General features: G+C 36.4%; 3 protein-coding genes and 1 pseudogene across 3 annotated transcripts; 1 reads left to right on the forward strand and 3 right to left on the reverse strand.

The window, feature by feature from the left end:
• Positions 1–2378: 2378 nt before the first annotated feature.
• Positions 2379–4634, forward strand: LOC116145511 (pentatricopeptide repeat-containing protein At5g46100-like). Its single transcript, XM_031430973.1, has one exon. It carries the CDS (start codon positions 2755–2757, stop codon positions 4201–4203), a length of 1449 nt encoding a protein of 482 aa, XP_031286833.1. The 5' UTR covers positions 2379–2754; the 3' UTR covers positions 4204–4634.
• A 661-nt stretch (positions 4635–5295) lies between these two features.
• LOC116145649 (protein DMP6-like) lies at positions 5296–6268 on the reverse strand. The gene has a single exon (XM_031431107.1). It carries the CDS (start codon positions 6042–6044, stop codon positions 5412–5414), a length of 633 nt encoding a protein of 210 aa, XP_031286967.1. The 5' UTR covers positions 6045–6268; the 3' UTR covers positions 5296–5411.
• Positions 6269–6875: 607 nt separating this feature from the next.
• Positions 6876–9977, reverse strand: LOC116145429 (annotated as a pseudogene).
• Positions 9978–16199: 6222 nt separating this feature from the next.
• LOC116145147 (triose phosphate/phosphate translocator TPT, chloroplastic-like) lies at positions 16200–20487 on the reverse strand. Its single transcript, XM_031430581.1, has 12 exons — positions 19919–20487; positions 19766–19831; positions 19604–19669; positions 19440–19518; positions 18732–18852; positions 18499–18594; positions 18269–18381; positions 18098–18175; positions 17875–17991; positions 17553–17652; positions 17360–17460; positions 16200–16526 (listed from the first exon to the last, which is right to left on the reverse strand). The coding sequence occupies exons 1-12, from the start codon at positions 20194–20196 to the stop codon at positions 16509–16511; spliced, it is 1233 nt and encodes a 410-aa protein (XP_031286441.1). The 5' UTR covers positions 20197–20487; the 3' UTR covers positions 16200–16508.
• Between the last annotated feature and the right edge of the window lie 1035 nt (positions 20488–21522).

Genomic DNA, 21522 nt, shown 5'->3' on the forward strand with positions numbered 1-21522 from the left:
TTTTCACTGATGAGGTTTGGGCTGAATACAGAGACATCAACAGGTTTCTGAAAGTGACAATTACATCCGAATTTTTAAAGGATGTTGAAAAAAAATTACTTTTGAAACATATTTTTGCCATAAAGGCTAAAATAACGTTATTTACTATTTTAAAGTTTAAACAAATAAACAATAATATTAGAACAACTTTATTTATTTTGTTCAAACTTTTTTAATAAAATCATTATTTCACTTTTCTTTTGCCAAAATTTTAAATAAAATTCTCCCAAGTTATTTCTTATCTACAAAAAAAAAAAAAAAACAAAAAAAAAAAAACAAAAAAACAAAAAAAACAAAAAAAAAACAAAAACAAAAATGCTAAAGGGAAAAGAAACTTGTTGTATGTGATTTTTCCATTAACCTTGGAAATGTCAGAAGCTCATGAGGATATAGTTCGACCTAAAATTAGTTCGACTTAGCACTTGTCTAACCTAGTATAAGCTCGTCGAGATATAGCTCAACCCAACATAAGCTAATCATGGCCAACCGTGGCAATTGTTCGACAAATCACAAATAAACCCAAATCTCGGATATTTTGGAATGGATGAGATCAACAATAATGAAAGCGCGATCTTAGCGCTCAAACACGTGAATATCGAAGTTGCACTTTGATTTTGATTGTAATCCCGATAATTTCTATATTTCCTTTGTAAAAAAAAACTTGTATATAAACCCCTTCCAATGATGGGAGAGAGGTTAACAATTTGATCTAGGCATATTATATTTCTTGTAAGCTCTCTAAGCAATGAGAAAAACAGTAGACGTAGGCTTAAGTTCTAACTTACCAAACCACTTTAAAAAGTGTTTGTGTTCTTTACATTATTACACATCTTTTATATTCAATTGCTGGTTATCTTTAATCACACATTCATCGGTTCCGATTCCATCAAGATCAATCGGATCGCTTTGGTTGGTGTAAATTTTGCATCAACAAAACTTGTTTTCAAATATTGACAAAATCATTCTTTTAATTAATAACAGCTTGTTGATATTTAACAATTGAATGGCATATTTGTCATTTAACGTGTTCATAACCAGAAAAATATAAAATAAGTTTATTAAAAATATGAAAATATTTTATAAACTCTTACTTAGAAAAGCACCCAAAAAGTCATTTGGTCAGGGTCAGAGCTAGGAAATGTATTCTAAGAGGGTCACAATGTAATGACAATGAATGAAGGGGCCTTAGAAGGAGCCAAATTTATAGGGGCCAAAGTTAATTTCAAAAACTAAGGGGGTCAAATTGATAAAATCTGAATTTATAAGGATTAAATAAATTTTCTTAAAAAAACTTGTGGAGTGAGAAGGCCATGGCTCCGCCCCTACACTCATTAGAAGTGTAGAACTATACCATCACCAGAGATTAAATCAGGCTCAATTGCGGTGGCCATGAATGGGCGACACGCCATGATTTTGTTGTTCTGTCATATTGTGACCACGCATGGCCTTTTGCTAATAATAAGTTTACAACATGTACTTGTGTAATTGAAAAGGAATGCACTGCTGCACTTAGGTGACTTTTGCAGTTGTCATCGAGATTAGGGGTGAAAACCAAGTCGAGCCGCTCCCGTCCTGCTCAAGTTATGCTCAGCTTTTGCTTGAATTCGACTCAGCATTAATTGAGTCGAGTTCGAGTTCGAGTAGCTCGAATAATCTCACAAATCGAGTTTGATCACTGTACAAAAAGCTCAATTAAACTCAACTAAAACTCGATTAAACTTGATTAAGCTCAAAATGCTCAACTAAACGTCGATTAACTAAGCTTGAATTCAAGCTCGAATTTGACTTTTAGATACCGAGTTCGATTTCGAACTCGATTCATTAGGCTTGACTAGACTCGAACTCAAACTTAGTAATCGAGTTGAGTTCAAGTACCTAGACACTTAACTTGATTTCACCCTTAGTCAAGTTACAAACTAATTTAGTCTATGGATACAAAATTGTACTTTGCTCATCAAATATGGTGTTCTATCATAATTCATAGTGGTATATTTGTAATGATTTAATAATGTATAGTATTGTCATATTATATAATTATACAATAATATTACATTCATAATCTTTTTATAAAAACTCTAGTTTGTGTGATAAAAAATGATTTGGTGATTTTAAATTGAAAATAAATTTTCATTTATTATTTTTTGTCACGTAAATTTGTAAGAAAAAATTTATATAAAAAAGTAACTGAGTGTAATATTACTCATAATTATAAACTAAATTAATATTAGTTTAATAAATTAAAAATATTGTTTTTATTGGTGGTGTAAACCGTATAAAGAGAAGTTAAAAGGGTATTTATATACAATAATCTCAAATAATCCTAAAAATTTATTCTCCTTCATGTGTTCTATCAGCCATCATTCAAATCTCACTTGTGTCCAAACATGTTCTATTAATTTACTTTCTTCAGGCGGTCAAAGTGAGAATTCAGATGTTAGGAGATTGAAGATGAAAAGTTAAAGCGGGAAATAAGTTTGTGACCTACGGTATGTAAGCTATTATTTCCTTTCTTTAACCCTGCGCAAATCTCGTTATTTCGATGTTGCATGTGTTTAACGCCGGCGTACACCACTTGTTCGATGAAACGACTAAGAGAAGATGACAACAAGTTTTTTGTGAATCCGATTGTGGTTTATTAATCTCTTTCTCTTACGCCGCTACATATATTGATTATATATTATTATTATCATTATTATTATTATTATTATTGTAGTAATGGGTGCTAAGTCTATGTTAAAATGGTCGAAACAAATAACACCTGCCCAAGTAGTGCAGCTCATACGAGCTGAAAAGGATGTGAACAAGGCCCTTGTCATATTTGATTCGGCAACAGCTGAGTATGCTAACGGTTTCAAGCATGATGAAGCCACATTTGGTCTTATGATCTCTAGATTAGTCTCTGCTAATCATTTTAAACAAGCTGAGGATCTTCTTGATAGAATGAAGAAAGAGAGTTGTAACATCAAAGAAAATATATTGCTCTCTATTTGTAGAGGCTATGGTCGTGTTCACCGCCCGGTGGATGCCATCAGGGTTTTCCATAGGATGAAGGAGTTTGAGTGCGAACCTACTGAAAAGTCTTACGTTACCGTGTTTGATATTCTTGTTGAAGAGAATCAGTTAAGGACCGCATTTAGATTTTATAAGTATATGAAAAAAATGGGTATTCCGACTAGTGTTGCTTCCCTTAATGTTTTGATCAAAGCTCTTTGTAAGAACAGTGGGACAATTGATGCTGCTATTAGAATATTTCATGAGATGCCTAACCGCTGGTGCACTCCTGATTCGTATACGTATGGTACTTTGATCAATGGGTTGTGTAGATTGGGAAAGATAGATGAAGCAAAGGAGCTGTTCAAAGAGATGGAGATAAAAGGATGTTCACCAAGTGTTGTTACTTACACCTCTTTAATACATGGTTTGTGCAAATGTGGGAATGTAGATGAAGCTACAGGATTGTTTGAAGAGATGAGGAGCAAAGGCATCGAGCCAAATGTGTTTACTTATAGTTCTTTAATGGATGGACTGTGCAAGGAAGGATGTTCTTCACAAGCTATGGAGTTATTTGAGATGATGATTAGCAAACGTCATAGACCTAATGTGATAACGTATAGTATTTTAATGAATGGTCTCTGTAAAGAAGGGAAACTCCGAGAAGCCGTGGAAATTCTTGATAGGATGAAGCTTCAGGGCTTCAAACCAGATGCAGGGTTATATGGAAAGATCATTACTGGTTTCTGTGATATCAGCAAGTTTCAAGAGGCTGCAAACTTCCTTGATGAAATGGTCCTTCAGGGAATTTCACCAAATCGATTAACTTGGAGTCTCCATGCTAGGATTCATAATACGGTGGTTCAAGGCCTTTGTAAAAGTGATGCTAATCGAGCATTTCAAGTGTATCTATGTATGCGGACTAGGGGTATCTCAATCGAGGCTGGGACTTATGGCTTACTCATAACATGTTTTTGTAAGAAAGGTGACCTTCATAAAGCTGCTCGCATTGTTGATGAAATGGTTCTTGATGGATGCGTTCCAGATGAGGGAACATGGAGTGTGGTGGTGAGTGGATTTTGGGATAGGCAGAAAGTGCGACAAGCTGCTCAGGTGGAGTTAATAAACAAATTTGTTGAACATGAAGAAGACATCCGAAATCAAGATGCATGATTCCAAACTGCGACGTATTGTGTAGCGTAACATTTAACTTACTTTTAACCATGTGAAATTTTAATGTACTTCCCTACAGCACCATGAATTTCTCATAAAAAAGCCATCAACAATGTTTTGGTTGCGAAACTTGGAAGTATTTTATGCTTTTTTCAATAATTTAACAGGTTACAGAGTTCATATAGGTAAAATGTCAAGTTCTTGCGTAGATTGGAAGTTTGGAACACGGGAAACTGTGTGATCTCTTGGAAAATAGAAATGCTTAAGTTCTTTTTTCACAGTTGTTTCTGCATGTAATGAAAGAAAGGGAAAGAGGTTGCGTCATTTTACATTCTGTCCAACTGTCACTCTTTATAATCTGTGACTGTAATTTTCTTTGTCTTGTAAGTTGTGCAACAAACGATACTATTTTCAAAATAATTTTAAGTTTGCCTCTGTAGTAATCTTATGCATAAATTAGAGATTTCCAAAGCATGAGAGACTGATACTGGCCTATTGTTGCATTTCAAAAACTTGCCATAGATTCTCAGTATTGAACAATTTTAATGATTCAGGGTCTGGATTCATCAGCAAAGCCTGTATTCTATGCTAAATATCAAGAATGGGTATCATTTTAGGACTCCATACATCTGCAATTCCACTAGAAATTAGATGGGAAGTGGGATTGGCTCTTCTTCGATTATTTTCTTTGAATGAGACTGGAAAGTCATCATGGATGAAAAGATTATGTTTTTGGTCTTTCCCTTAGCTTCTGACTTTTCATTGGATATATATGACATATATTTGTATCATGAAGTTGACTAAATATTATTGCTATTGATATATAGAATATGAATTTTCTTGAGTAATAACCTTAAAAAAAATTTACCTTGAATAGTTTCTAATGGCAACATTTAACCTCTCTCCTTTTAATATATATTATAATCTCTTACAACTTATGCTCAAATGTGTTGTATGGATATGCACTCACACACACTGATATTCTTGCTGAGTTTCCACTTTATTAAAAAATTCTTAAGTATTCTCTCATTTGAATTACTTTTTGACTTCCATATGATCATGTTCCTGCACTGATTACATGCTAAAAGATGATAACCTTGTTATTTTTTTTAGCATTCAGCAATGGGACTTTCAAAGATAACAAAATAGAGAATATGACTTTGAGAAGAATGGAATTGGCTTGTATCTCAAAGCAGTAAAGAGCAAACTTAATTACCAGTAAGAGGAAAGCCAATTCCATGACGCTGGGTTGGAAACACAACAAACAACATGCTGCAAATGACACCAATCCCAACTGGCAATGCTGTGAGCATCTCCTGAGTCTCATCTGAAGGTGTTGGATAGAAGCAATTTACCACATTCTGGTCAAACAGTGCAACAGCTGCAAATACTAGTATTGACATGAAGGCATGCATAAAATCTATAAACCGTAGCCGGTATTTTTCAGCAAATTCGGGTGGAATTGTAGCTGAACCATCAATGACCCACAAGCCCCTTATTGTGGCAAGTCCATAGCAGATGTTTCCACTCTTGTCTTTAAAGCTGTCTGTGAAGCTAAGTAGAAAACATGATAAACCACAGAGGGTTACAAGCCCAGCAGTCATGGACCGGCTGACTGAGTCACAATTACCTCCATTTGTGAATATGGGTGATAGAAATTGGAATGCAAGAACTGATCCTGTAGGTAAAAGATTGGCCAAATGAGCTGTGCTCTGAAATGTCTGACTAATAGCTTTTTGTATCATATTTCTCCTTTCCATTTCAGGTAGTGTTATATTTTTCAAGAGAGGAAGTTTTTGTTCCTCATGATGATTGGAGTCAGCTTCCACCTTAATCTCCATGAACCAAAACTATAAAAAAAAATTTGCTCAATTCTCTTGTACTTGGGTCTTCTATCTGCTGCTGATTTGTTTGTCTCCGTTTGTTTTTTCTCAAACTTTAACATGTTTATAAGTAGTGTAATGAGATGATGCATTTTGAGTGATGGTAAAGGGAGGGAAGAGGGGTTTGTGTTGACTTGCAAGAAACAGAAACCGAAATGTGGATGAAGTGCTCTTTCCAGAACTCCAGGAAGAGATAAGATCTCAAGTTTGCTTTTGATAATTAGTTAGAAGAACTTTGAAGGGATTGCCAAATGTTCATGAAGTTCTCATGACCATTGTATTTTGAGAGAGTTAATGCAATGCGTGAAGTTTAATTCTTTTTGCTGTAACGAGCAAGTTCTGATTTGGTGGGGTTCTGTTGCTTATGTATTGTCATGTGTTCATTGTTAAATGGGTGGGTTTTTAATTTTCCGTTATAAACTTTTGCTTCATCCGTATCCGTTTGTCTAGTTTCTTATATAATATAAGAAATGCAGGCAAAAGAATTATCTTAAAGAGGCCATCTTACGCTACTTTTCTCAAAAGTATTTTCCTTAGATTAGTGTCATGCCTTGCACGCCATATCTTGGTTGGCTGAGCTAGGCCTAGGAGCCACAGCTGACACCATAATTGGAAGGGGTGTGCAAAACCGGTTATCTGATTCGGTTTTGCATTTTTTTTATCCGATCCGGAAATTCAAATCAAGATGAAATCTGATCCGAATTTCGTTTGATTCAGTTTTGATCCGATCCAAATATTGAGATTGGATAAACCGGACATCAGATTTTGATCCAAATTTCATGGAAAATGTCAATTTTCCCCCAAAATTTCCAAGCCATAATAGAATGATAAAGATAGAGAAGCCATGGTATTGGCACAATGGAGAGAACAGAAGTTACCAAGAACAACAGGAGCCAGAGACAGCCATAGAGTGATGGGTATTGATTGTCCTAGTAGAACTGAGAAGCAGCAGCATTGAAGAGGGCTCGAGAGCTGAAATAAATAAAACCAATACCACAATGACCATAAATCAATTTATATCTGAAGTGAAATGAAAAATGAAAAACAGATGGATAGAACCAATGATTTTCCACCCAAAAAATTGGCTCAATTATTGTCGCACCTTTGATGGTATGAGTAAATGAGACAGCAACTGCTGCAAAGAGACATTGCTGGTGACATGGCCTAGCGCATGACACCAGCCACAGGGATCAACAGCTTCAGGAGTTTTGAATCGATAGGCTAACAGACAACCCGTCACAGGATATTATCAGTACAAAAGTCAGCACAAAAAACAAATAAGAGAAAGCAAAAACATTGCTAATAAAGATTGTTTCAACGAGTATAATAAGAGGTTTCTGCTTTTCACCATGTCAGAATTACAGAAAAAAGAATGACTTTTTCCCATAACCTAATGTATCCACAAGCTTCATCAATTTTTTTTTCAATTTCTACCACGCTCAATGTTTGACAACTAACTTGCTCTGTAGTTCATTAATTCTTTAACAAGATCTCTCTACAACATATCACATTGAGTCCCATATGAAAAATCCATACCTAGACAGATAAATCATCAACAGTTCTCCGTGCTAGTCAATTCAATATGATTTTTCATTCGAAATTTTTTATACCAAGAGATAACATCTAAAACACTTGTAGCCAAGTGAAATAATCTAACTAATCCAATCATAATTAATAAATTGCCATGAACCTTGATCTAATCCTTAACTAAATAATTAACAAGTGATATACAAGTACAAATTAAATCAATGGCATAAAGTAACTTGATTAAAGAGGTCCACTTACAGCGCGCTTGGGAAGGCCAACGGCCCAACTAAATAAGCAGTACACAACTCCAACAGCAGAGAATAACTGACACAAAACTAACACACAACAACTTTCCTGGTAGAACACACGAAATTACTGAAAGACCAAATCATCAAACAAAAATGGAAGTTAACTTACTAAGGATAGGGAAAGTAATTGTAAATCTTCTTATTTAAAATGTTGATATCACGTTCAAGAAGTACCTGCAAGGAAAGGGTATTGCAGTAATTTGACATCCGTTTGACGGTTAGAGCGGTTGTTTAAACGTAAAATAAGTTAACTAAGTCACGTGACTTACCACATGAAGAAGAAAAACCCGGTGACAAGAGCCGGGTACTTGTCAAAGAACCGACTTTCACATCTCTGCAGTTCATTTAAAAAAAGGAGATTAGTCTTGAGTTAACACAGTCGAGTTTACCGTTTCAGAACGGAGGAGACGGACCTCACGGCGGAATCGCCTCCTTGGGCAGGCGAAGAAGCGGCGGCGGCGAGGGCCGGAGAATCTCCCTTCTTCGGCGAACAAGCCGGCAGGAGCATGCGAGCTCTCGAGGAGTAAAGCCGGACGTAGCTGTCTCCCCAGATCACATTACCGCCTTCGCCAACAGCTCCGTGGCTTACGGAGACGAAGCTGACGTTGTGGTTGCTCTCCCGCAACGGCTTCCCGAAGTTACAGACGGTGGAGATGTTGTGGCACTGACAGCACTCGCGACTCCATGTTCCTGCTGTTGAGAGAGAGAAAGGGAGAGCGAAATGTGTTTGTGTTGCTAGAGTGAGCTCTTATTGGAGGAGATAGTGGCTGAGGAGGGAAATTAACGTGCGCCGAGGATGATATCTTACGCTGGGAAATCACGAGAACAGTTATTTTCAGCGGTTAATTTCATTTTTGTTTTTCTCATGTTCCGATCTCCTACGACGTACAACATTATCATCCTACACTACCTCTATGATCACGCAGGAGTATTGATGAACGGGAAGTTTTTAATGGACGGTATGAAGGAATTGAGAAGAGAGTGATATGGTGGGTAGGGGCAGTAGGTGAAAAGGGTAAAATGTGTTAGGAAGGTTGATCGGTGGTGGATAATGTGAGGAGGAGGATAGGTGGGGCCATCTTATCCCGAGTGAAAGGCCAAAGAGAGAGGTGTCTTGTCGAATCGTGATCTCTCTGGCCCTGTTTTCAAATCCTTATCGTTTTTGTTATGAGAGTGGTGGTGACTTGTGTGCGGTTGCAACTGTTTACCACGAATAATAGATGATATTTTTTTCCAAAAAGAAAAAGCTGCTGAAAATCTCCCATTAATATACTTCTAGATTTATTCAATCATACATGTAATTGGCTAACCTTAATTAGAATCTTAATTATTAAATTACCATCTACCTACCTGTCCTTTTATGGGGAGCACTATTTGAAACTTCTTCCAGATTCAATAATACTACGAAACACCGGGATTTTTACACCGAAATATTGTTACGACCTACGTGTAAACACGTTTCTGATTTTTTAATAATTTTTTTGAATGAATGTCGTCCATCAAATTTGGATGACGTTCACTCACATGGACGCCATATATTATAGGATGGGGTCCATTAAATAGGGACGCGTCCATAAGTAAATGAAATAAATTTTTATTAAAAATTAAGGACAACCGTCCCTAATTTGGACGGACGTCCGCAAATAGGGATTCTGTCCTTAACCAAAATATGAAAATAAAAAAATAAAAAAATTTGGGGAAGGGCGTCCATTCGTCCAAACGTCCATTAGATGGGGTCGAATGGACACCCGTCCCTTAAGTTTGGACGGGCGCCATTCCTAATGGACGCCCGTCCATACTTTTAAAAAAAAAAAAAAACACCTTCTTCCTTCTTCTTCTTTTCTTCTCTTCGCTCCACTCCATCCCTGTAATACCTTAAATCCATTTTGCAGTAATTCCTAATCCTCCACTGAATTACAGCATAAACAAAACAAAAATAACCTTTAGATCAGAATCAGAAGAATAATATCCCAAAATTAAATAATGAAGTTAGAAGCAAACCATCCTTAGCATTCATTCCATTGGTAAGTTCCCCACTAAGAGTATAAACTTCCATTGCATGATGAGAGGAGGAAGAGTGAGTCATCATCAACCTGGAGGGAAATTTGGTGCTAGCGGAAGCAATTCTGTAGCATATAAACTTCAGAGGCAGCTCCAAAAGTCGGAACAATGGAGGCCGAAACAGCCTTGCTATCGATGAACATTGAGGATCTCTTGTGACTGCAGTCGAGCTGAGTTACTTCAGAGAAGTAGGTCACCATGAAGAAGGGAGTCGGCTTTTAGGAAGTTTTGTGATTATATTTATCCCTATCAAAGTGCTTGAAGAAGTTACAGCATTTGAGCACCAATGGTGGAGGATTGTCAGGTGGAGTAGTTACTTTAATGGAAGAGCTTCATTGAGACTGTTGTTATCCAAACTCTCATGTTGCTGCTTCCAGTCTATCGTAAGGATCAAATGGATATCAAGGAGATCATAAGCTGTGTTGTGAGAGATATTGTTGTGGTTTTTGGCTTGGCGAAGAAGAAGAAGAGCGAAAAGGTGTTTTTTTTTTTTTAAAGTAGACGGGCGTCACGCCTGTCCAACTTAATTTTGGACGGCCGTCCTCAAATTTTTTTGTTTTTTATTTTCATATTTTGGTTAAGGACGGGTGTCCATTAGGAATGGACGCCGTCTGGTTTGGACCCCGTCCATATAATATGATGAGCGTCCATGTGAGTGAACGGTCGTCCAAATTTGATGGACGGCCGTTCACTGGAAAAAAATTGTTAAAAAAATCAGAGACATGTTACACGTAGCCCGGTACAATATTTCGGTGCAAAAATCCCGGTATCGTCTAGCATTATTGATTTCAGATTATAGCTCATTATGCTATTTTTTGTGCATGATTTTTCGATGACTACATTTGTGTCACTGTTTATATACCGAATCAAGATCTAGCGGTCAAAATCACCCACATGTCGGTCCCAATAAAATGACTCTCCAACAAGCTCATTAGTATTAAGCATGGGGTTTGGACTTAAACATAGGCGGAGATTGACTCAAATCCAGATTATAGAGGATATCGGTGTAATCTGTCTCGTAATACTAATCCCTAACCACTGTCAAACGGTGTGTATAAAAGGGAGACCTCACATCCATTTAAGGATTGACGATTGTTATTCACGCAAGCACAAGAACTATTTAGAGAGAGTTTGCTTGTTTCACGTGTTACTTCCTATAACCTTCTGTGTAATCCTAATACGAGCAATAAGATAATTGTGGACATTAGTTTGTTAACCCATTAAACCACTTTAAAAAGCTCTTGTATTCTCTACATTACGGTATTTCAATTCATTCATAGTTGGTATCTATAATCACGCACAATCCTACCAATCCCACCATGGTCGACTGGATATTTTTGGTTGTAAGTTCCGTAATAATACGGTTTGTACAAGTCTGTAATAATACTCTTACTTTAGATTAACAAAAGATAGAGCCTTATTATTATTATTTTTTTTTTTTTTTTTTTTTTTTTTTATGTAGCTGCAACCATATTATTTGGAAGAAAATACTATAGGTGAGGTAGCGACCTCTGGAAAACGAAAAAACGCATATTGAGGTGGAGAGTTGACACATATAAAGAAGAAGTTGACAACCTTCGTTTCCATAATATTTGGATTAGAATGACTGTCCGAGAAGAGCAAGCAACTGTGGTGGTGACACAGAATGGAGCATTCACCAATAATTATAAGGATAAAACATTTTCACTGATGAGGTTGGGCCTGATACAGAGACAAAAGGTTTCTGAAAGTGACAATTACATCCGAATTTTTAAAGGATGTTAAAAAATTACTTTTGAAACATATTTTTGCCATAAAGGCTAAAATAACGTATTTACTATTTTAAAGTTTAAACAAATAAACAATAATATTAGAACAACTTTATTTTTTGTTCAAACTTTTTTATAAAATCATTATTTCACTTTCTTTGCCAAAATTTTAAATAAATTCTCCCAAGTTATTTTCTTATCTACAAAAAAAAAAAAAAACAAAAAAAAAAAAAAAAAAAAAAACAAAAAAAACAAAAAACAAAAACAAAAATGCTAAAGGGCAAAGAAACTTGTTCCATGTGATTTTCCATTAACCTTGAAATGTCAGAAGCCCATGAGGATACAGTTCGACCTAGAATTATTTCGAATCAGCACTTGTTAACCTAGTATAAGCTCGTCGAGTATAGCTCAACCCAACATAAGTTAATCATGGCAATCGTGGACATGTTCGACAAATCACAAATAAACCCAAATCTCAGATATTTTGGAATGGATGAGATCAACAATAATGAAAGCACGATCTTAGCGCTCAAACACTGAATATCGGAGTTGCACTTTGATTTTGATTGTAATCCCGTAATTTTATATTTCCTTTGTAAAAAAAAAAAAAAATTGTTAAAACCCCTTCCAATGATGGGAGAGAGGTTAACAATTTGATCTAGGCATATTATTTCTTGTAAGCTCTCTAGGCAATGAGAAAAACAGTAGACGTAGGCTTAAGTTCTAACTGTCAAACCACTTTAAAAAGTGTTTGTGTCTTTACAGTATTATGCATCTTTTATTCAATGTGGTTATCTTTAATCACACTTCATCGGTTCCGATTCTATCAAATCAATCGGATCGCTTGGTCGATGTAAATTTTGCATCAACAAATCTGTTTCAAATATTGGCAAAATCATTCTTTTAATTAATAACCGCTTGTTGATATTTAACAATTGAATGGCATATTTGTCATTTAACGTGTTCATAACCAGAAAAAATATAAAATAAGTTTATTAAAAATATGGAAATATTTATAAACCTTATAGAAAAGCACCCAATAGTCATTTGGTCAGGGTCAGAGCTAGGAAATGTATTCTAAGAGGGTCACAATGTAATGACAATGAATGAAGGGGCCTTAAAAGGAGCCAAATTTCTATGGCCAAAGTTAATTTCAAAGACTAAGGGGGTCAAATTGATAAAATCTGAATTTATAAGGATTAAATAAATTTTTTAAAAAAACTTGTGGAGGGGAAGGCCATGGCTCGCCCCTACACTCATTAGAAGTGTAGAACTATACATCACCAGAGATTAAATCAGGCTCAATTGCGGTGGCCATGAATGGGCGTCACGCCATGATTTGTTGTCTGTCATATTGTGATTTTGGCCACGTATGGCCTTTTGCTAATAATAAGTTTACACATGTACTTGTGTAATTGAAAAGGAATGCACTGCCGCAAGTGTGACTTTTGCAGTTGTCATCGAGATTAGGGTTGACAACCAAGTCGAGCGCTCCCGTCCTGCTAGCTGGGTCGGTTTGCTTGAATTCGACTCAGCATTAGTTGAGTCGAGTTTGAGTTCGAGTAGCTCGAATAATCTCACAGTCGAGTTTGTCACTGTACAAAAAGTTGATTAAACTCAACTATAACTGATTAAGCTTGATTAAGCTCAAAATGCTCAACTAAACGTCGATTAACGAGCTTGAATTTGAACTCGAATTTGACTTTCAGATACCGAGTTCGAGTCAAACTCGATTCATTAGGCTTGACTAGACTCGAACTCAAACTTAGTAATCGAGTTGAGTTCAAGTACCTAGACACTTAACTTGATTTACCCTTACAAGTTACAAACTAATTTAGTCTAGGATACAAAATTGTACTTTGCTCATCAATATGGGGTTCTTACATAATTCATAGTGGTATATTTGTAATGATTTAATATGTTATAGTATAATATTGTCATATATAATATTACAAAAAATACATTCATAATATTTTATACAAAACTCTAGTTTGTGTGATAAAAATGATTTGGTGATTTTAAATTGAAAAAAATTTTCATTTATTATTTTTTGTCACGTAAATTTGTAAGAAAAATTTATATAAAAAGTAACTGAGTGTAATATTACTCATAATTATAAACTAAATTATATTAGTTTATATTAAAAATATTGTTTTATTGGTGGTGTAAAACGTATAAAGAGAAGTTAAAAGGGTATTTATATACAATAATCTCAAATAATCCTAAAAAATTATTCTCCTTCATGTGTTCTATCAGCCATCATTCAAATCTCACTTGTGTCCAAACAGTTCATTAATTTACTTTCTTCAGGCGGGGTCAAAGTGAGATAGATGTTAGGAGATTGAAGATGAAAAAGTTAAAGCGGGAAATAAGTTTGTGACTACGGTATGTAAGCTATTATCCTTTCTTTAACCCGCGCAAATCTCGTTATTTCGATGTTGCATGTGTTTAACGCCGGCGTACAACATGTTCGATGAAACGATAAGAGAAGATGACAACAAGTTTTTGTGAATCCGATTGTGGTTTATTAATCTCTTTCTCTTACGCCGCTACAATATTGATTTATATTATTATTATTATTATTATTTTATATTATTGTAGTCATGGGTGCTAAGTCTATGTTAAAATGGTCGAAACAAATAACACCTGCCCAGTAGTGCAGCTCTATACGAGCTGAAAAGGATGTGAAAAGGCCCTTGTCATATTTGATTCGGCAACAGCTGAGTATGCTAAAGGTTTTCAAGCATGAGAAGCCACATTGGTCTTATGATCTCTAGATTAGTCTGCTAATCATTTAAAAACAGCTGAGGATCTTCTCGATAGAATGAAGAAAGAGAGTTGTAACATCAAAGAAAATATATTGCTCTCTATTTGTAGAGGCTATGGTCGTGTTCACCGCCCGGTGGATGCCATCAGGGTTTTCCATAGGATGAAGGAGTTTGAGTGCGAACCTACTGAAAAGTCTTACGTTACCGTGATATTCTTGTGAAGAGAATCAGTTAAGGACCGCATTTAGATTTTATAAGGATATGAAAAAATGGGTATTTCGACTAGTGTTGCTTCCTTAATGTTTTGATCAAAGCCTTTGTAAGAACAGTGGGACAATTGATGCTGCTATTAGAATATTTCATGAGATGCCTAACCGCGGTGCACTCCTGATTCTATACGTATGGTACTTTGATCATGGGCTGTGGTAGATGGGGAAGATAGATGAAGCAAAGGAGCTGTTCAAAGAGATGGAGATAAAAGGATGTCACCAAGGGTTGTTACTTACACCTCTTTAATACATGGTTTGTGCAAATGGGGGAATGTAGATGAAGCTACAGGATTTTGAAGAGATGAGGAGCAAAGGCATCGAGCCAAAGTGTGTTATTATAGTTCTTTAATGGATGGGCTGTGCAAGGAAGGATGTTCTTCACAAGCTATGGAGTTATTTGAGATGATGATTAGCAAACGTCATAACCTAAGTGATAACGTATAGTATTTTAAGAATGGTCTCTGTAAAGAAGGGAAACTCCGAGAAGCCGTGGAAATTCTTGATAGGTGAAGCTTCAGGGCTTCAAACCAGAGCAGGGTTATAGGAAAGATCATTAGGTTTCGTGATATCAGCAAGTTTCAAGAGGCTGCAAACTTCCTTGATGAATGGTCCTTCAGGGAATTTCACCAATCGATTAACTGGAGTCCCATGCTAGGATTCATAATACGGTGGTTCAAGGCCTTTGTAAAAGTGATGCTAATCGAGCATTTCAAGTGTATCTATGTATGCGGACTAGGGGTATCTCAATCGAGGCTGGGACTTATGGCTTCTCATAACATGTTTTTGTAAGAAAGGTGACCTTCATAAAGCTGCTCGCATTGTTGATGAAATGGTTCTTGTGGATGCGTTCCAGATGAGGGAACATGGAGTGTGGTGGTGAGTGGATTTTGGGATAGGCAAGAGAAAGTGCGACAAGCGCTCAGGTGGAGTTAATAACAAATTTGTTGAACATGAAGAAGACATCCGAAATCAAGATGCATGATTCCAAACTGCGAAGTATTGTGTAGGAACATTTAACTTACTTTTAAACATGTGAAATTTTAATGTACTTCCTACAGCACCATGAATTTCTCATAAAAAAGCCATCACAATGTTTTGGTTGCGAAACTGGAAGTATTTATGCCTTTTCAATAATTTAAAAGGTTACAGAGTCATATGGGTAAACTCAGATACAGAAGATTAATACAATAAAATTAAATCCCACACGAAAAGGCAAAAACGTAGAAACCAGCACGGATCCTCAAGAGTCAAGAATACGGCTTCCATTTTATTTCAAATGCAAGCTCTCTGCACTCATGGTTCGAGAGCTCAGTTTCTACTTGGTCTTTAGTTAACTAGCTCTTTTTCTTTTTCCGTTGGCGTTATGAAGCTGCTCAAGGCAGAATTATGATAATTTATAAAAAATGTAAAGAATGTATGGTGATTAGTTTAGTTTCAGAAGACTTCTACTCATGCAATTCACTATTCACATATCTCATTATCACTTTCTGTTAAACTCTCTAGAGCTTCTAAACATATAAGCTAGTTTTGAGAGACAGCAAGTGAGAAATTATTTCAGTCAACATGAGCTGATTGCAAATTAGCAATTGTTTGTACTCAGCATCAAACAAAATTATCAAAAAAATAATAATAATAGTAACTTCACAATGACAGATGGTACTCAATTTGTCATTTTTATCTTTGGAACAGTAGAACATGACTTTACATCCAAGATTTCCTTCATGCCTTGCCTCTTTTCGTCTCATGCCGCTTTCGTTTGCTGAAAAAAAAGAAATTCAATTCATGTTAAAATGAAACTTCCAGATTGAGTCCTAATATGTGCGGAGGTGTGCTTTGTATAAGCTAAACTCCTCTTTAAATAAACATGTACTTGTTGGGAGGGAGCTTGAAAATACAGAAAAATGATGGCATAACAATAAGTTTATAAAAATCCCCCATCACATCCCCCCCTCAAAAAACAAAAAACAAAAAGACCACCATCTTCCTCTTTCCTTTCTTCTTTCTCAATTTTTTCTCCCTTGCAAAAAGTGCTGACTCGGTGAGATGGTTTTTTTATTGGGAAAGAAACCGGGTGTGGGGAGCCACAAGACATTGTAATAACATAAGTTGAAGGAAATAGAATTATCATCTTTGAGGAAATAAAATGGCCCTATAGAAAAGCATCTTAAAAATACAAATTGAAAAAACAATAATTACTCATACTCTTAAATGTGAACCCAGGAATTTGAGAACAGAAGATTTAGTTCATTCAGACAGCTTTACAAACTATAAAAGCAAGAGACTGATTTTTTTTTTTTTTTTTGGATAAGTGGGTGTGACTCATGAGTGCAGGGAGATTAAGCGAGATGTGAGTACTAAGTAGTTCAATTGATTAAGTCTCTACTCTAAGGGTTATATATATGAGAGGTTTTAGGTTTGAATCCAACTCATCAATCTTTTTTTGGGGTTTCTAAATTTCTAAGGATTAAATAAAATGAGAATCTCTAGCATAGGTGATGCCTATAAGCCACAAAACATGAACTAAGTGTACTTTTGACCAGCTCTGATTAACTTCTACTATATATGTATGTATGCATTCGGAATGAGACTTACTCGTTTCTCTTCTTCCAACTTGGCCTTAATGAAAGAGTACATTGCAACTCCTGCAATCGCAATGACTGTTCCAATACCTGTTTGTGTTGAGATCTTGTTACCTGTAAGGAGCAAATTGTTAGATATTGATTTCATTGGCTGGTCCAAACTTTATTGACATATATACATACAAAGTAGATGAGACAATACTTACCAAATACCAATATTGAGAATCCAATCACAAACACACGTTTCAGCACGTTGCCAACAGCATGCGTAAGAGGTGCAACCCGCTCCAAGGTGTTGGTAGCCAACTGAATTTTCAGAAGGTAAATTATATTTTATCATCGCAAAAACCATATAGTGATGTATTAGTTAAAATAATGTATAGCATTAGGGACAGCACTCAGCAGTAGGAATTAAACTTATAAACTACCAATTGTAGAAGAAACAATGAAACTGAAGAGCTGCAAGAAGAACATTACCAGTTGATACTTTTAGTTCATATAAAGCCGGGATCAGATGAAGATGCATACCTGATTGTAGAGATGGTAAAACATTCCCACCCAGAAAAGATCTGAGACAAACTTGACCATACCCACTTTGGCAATTGCATCAGCAAAACCATGCTTGACCAGTTGAGGTCCCTCAACCTGTAAAAACAAACACAATGGAAACAAGGAGGGCCTTCAAACAACTGTATTGTAGACTTATATTTTAAGGCTAGAATCATGAAGGGCCAGAAGCTTCTTTACTTACAATAATGGCAGGTGGAATACAGACAATGAGGGCAATGATAGAAATATAAGCATATATATTGGTACTGTCCATATCAGTCTGCATAAAGAAGCACTTATTATAAGAATAAGCTTTTTTAAATCAATTGGAAGCTGAACATGATGAATAACTGAGGGTTTCCTAGAAAGTCACCATGGCTTTCTTTGAATAGATACTCCTGTAAGTGAATGATATGTTGGATATCATAGCACTAATAAAGCCCGTCCAGTTGAATGAAAGTTCAGTCAATGATGCCATGGACACACCTCCAGTCATGAATTAGATATAAAAATAGCATCAGGTTTGTAATCCAAGCACATAATAGAATTGATAAAAGATAGAGAAGCCATGGTATTGGCACAAATGGAGAGAACAGAAGTTACCAAGAACAACAGGAGCCAGAGACAGCCATAGAGTGATGGGTATTGATTGTCCTAGTATGAACTGAGATGCAGCAGCATTGAAGAAGGGCTCGAGAGCTGAAATAAAATAAAACCAATACCAACAATGACTCATAAATCAAATTTATATCTGAAGTGAAATGAAACAATGAAAAACAGATGGATAGAATCCAATGATTTTCCACCCAAAAAATTGGCTCAATTATTGTCAGCACCTTTGATGGTATGAGTAAATGAGACAGCAACTGCTGCAAAAGAGACATTGCTGGTGACATGGCCTAGCGCATGACACACAGCCACAGGGATCAACAGCTTCAGGAGTTTTGAATCGATAGGCTACACAGACAACCCGGTCACAGGATATTATCAGTACATAAAGTCAGCACAAAAAACAAATAAGAGAAAGCAAAAACATTGATAATAAAGATTGTTAACTCAACGAGTATAATAAGAGGTTTCTGCTTTTCACCATGTCAGGAATTACAGAAAAAACGGATGATGACTTTTTCCCATAACCTAATGTATCCACAAGCTTCATCAATTTTTTATTTCAAATTTCTACCACGCTCAATGTTTGACAACTAACTTGCTCTGTAGTTCATTAATTCTTTAACAAGATCTCTCTCACATACATATCACATTGAGTCCCACATAGAAAAATCCATACCTAGACAGATAAGATCATCAACAGTTCTCCGTGCTAGTCCAATTCAATATGATTTTTCATTCGAAATTTTTTATACCAAAGAGATAACATCTAAAACAATTGTAGCCAAGTGAAATAATACTAACTAATACCAATCATAATTAATAAATTGCCATGAACCTTGATCTAAATCCTTAACTAAATAATTAACAAGTGATATACAAGTACAAATTAAATCAATAGCATAAAGTAACTTAGATTAAAGAGGTCCACTTACAGCGCGCTTGGGAAGGCCAACGGCCCAACTAAATAAGCAGTACACAACTCCAACCAGCAGATGAATAACTGACACAAAACTACACACAACAAACTTTCCTGGTAAGAACACACGAAATTACTGAAAGACCAAATCATCAAACAAAAACGGAACAGTTAACTTACTAAGGATAGGGAAAGTAATTGTAAATCTTCTTATTTAAAATGTTGAATATCACGTTCAAGAAGTACCTGCAAGGAAAGGGTATTGCAGTAATTTGACATCCGTTTGACGGTTAGAGCGGTTGTTTAAACGTAAAAGAAGTTAAACTAAGTCACGTGACTTACCACATGAAGAAGAAAAACCCGGTGACAAGAGCCGGGTACTTGTCAAAGAACCCGACTTTCACATCTCTGCAAGTATCATTTAAAAAAAGGGAGATTAGTCTTGAGTTAACACAGTCGAGTTTACCGTTTCAGAACGGAGGAGACGGACCTCACCCGGCGGAATCGCCTCCTTGGGCAGGCGAAGAAGCGGCGGCGAGGCAGGGCCGGAGAATCTCCCTTCTTCCGGCGAACAAGCCGGCAGGAGCATGCGAGCTCTCGAGGAGTAAAGCCGGACGTAGCTGTCTCCCCCAGATCACATTACCGCCTTCGCCAACAGCTCCGATTGGCTTGACGGAGACGAAGCTGACGTTGTGGTTGCTCTCCCGCAACGGCTTCCCGAAGTTACAGACGGTGGAGATGTTGGTGGCACGTGACAGCACTCGCGACTCCATGTTCCTGCTGTTGAGAGAGAGAAAGGGAGAGCGAAATGTGTTTGTGTTGGCTAGAGTGAGCTCTTATTGGAGAGAGCTAGTGGCTGAGAGAGGGAAATTAACGTGCGCCGAGGATGATATCTTACGCTGGGAAATCACGAGAACAGTTATTTTCAGCGGTTAATTTCATTTTTGTTTTTCTCGATGTTCCTGATCTCCTACGACGTACACTACATTATCATCCTACACTACCTTCTATGATCACGCAGGAAGTATTGATGAACGGGAAGTTTTTGAATGGACGGTATGAAGGAATTGAGAAGAGAGTGATATGGTGGGTAGGGGCAGTAGGTGAAAAGGGTAAAATGTTGTGATGAAGGTTGATCGGTGGTGGATAATGTGAGGAGGAGGATAGGTGGGGCCATCTTATCCCGAGTGAAAGGCCAAAGAGAGAGAGGTTGTCTTGTCGAATCGTGATCTCTCTGGCCCTGTTTTCAAAATCCTTATCGTTTTTGTTATGAGAGTGGTGGTGACTTGTTGCGGTTGCAACTGTTTACCACGAATAATAGATGATATTTTTTTTCTTTTTTTTTTTTTCCAAAAAAGAAAAAACTGCTCAAAATCTCCCATTAATATACTTCTAGATTTATTAAAATCATACATGTAAATTGGCTAACCTTAATTAGAATCTTAATTATTAAATTACCATCATTCCTACCTGTCCTTTTATGGGGAGCATAATTTGAAACTTCTTTCAGATTATAGCTCATTATCCTCTATTTATTGTGCATAATTTTCCGATTACTACATTTGTGTCGCTCCTTTATATACTGTATCAAGATCTAGTGGTCAAAATCACCCCACGTGTCGCTCCTATATTAGATGACTTCTTCAACAAGCTCATTAGTATTAAGCATGGGTGTTCAGACTTAAACATGGACGGAGACTGACTCAGATCCAAATTACAGGAGATTATGCGTGTAATCTATCCCGTAATACCAACCTCTAACCACTGTCAAATAGTGTGTATAAAAGAGAGGCCTCCCATCCATTTTAGGGGATCGATCGATTGTTATTCACGCAAGCACAAGAAATCACTTAAAGAGAGTCTTAGCTTGTCATCACGTGTTATCTTCCTATAATTATCTTCTGTGTAATCCTAATACAAGCAATAAGATAATTATGGACATAAGTTTGGTTTTAACCCATTAAACCACTTTAAAAACCTCTTGTGTTCTTACATTACGGTATTTCAATTCATTCACAGTTCGTTATATATAATCACGCACACATTCTACCCAATCCCATTATGGTCGACTGGATATTTCTGATTGTTACAAGTTTCTG

The sequence above is a fragment of the Pistacia vera genome, unplaced genomic scaffold, assembly GCF_008641045.1.
Source record: "Pistacia vera cultivar Batoury unplaced genomic scaffold, PisVer_v2 Contig1144, whole genome shotgun sequence".
In the NCBI taxonomy this organism is placed as follows: Eukaryota; Viridiplantae; Streptophyta; class Magnoliopsida; order Sapindales; family Anacardiaceae; genus Pistacia; species Pistacia vera.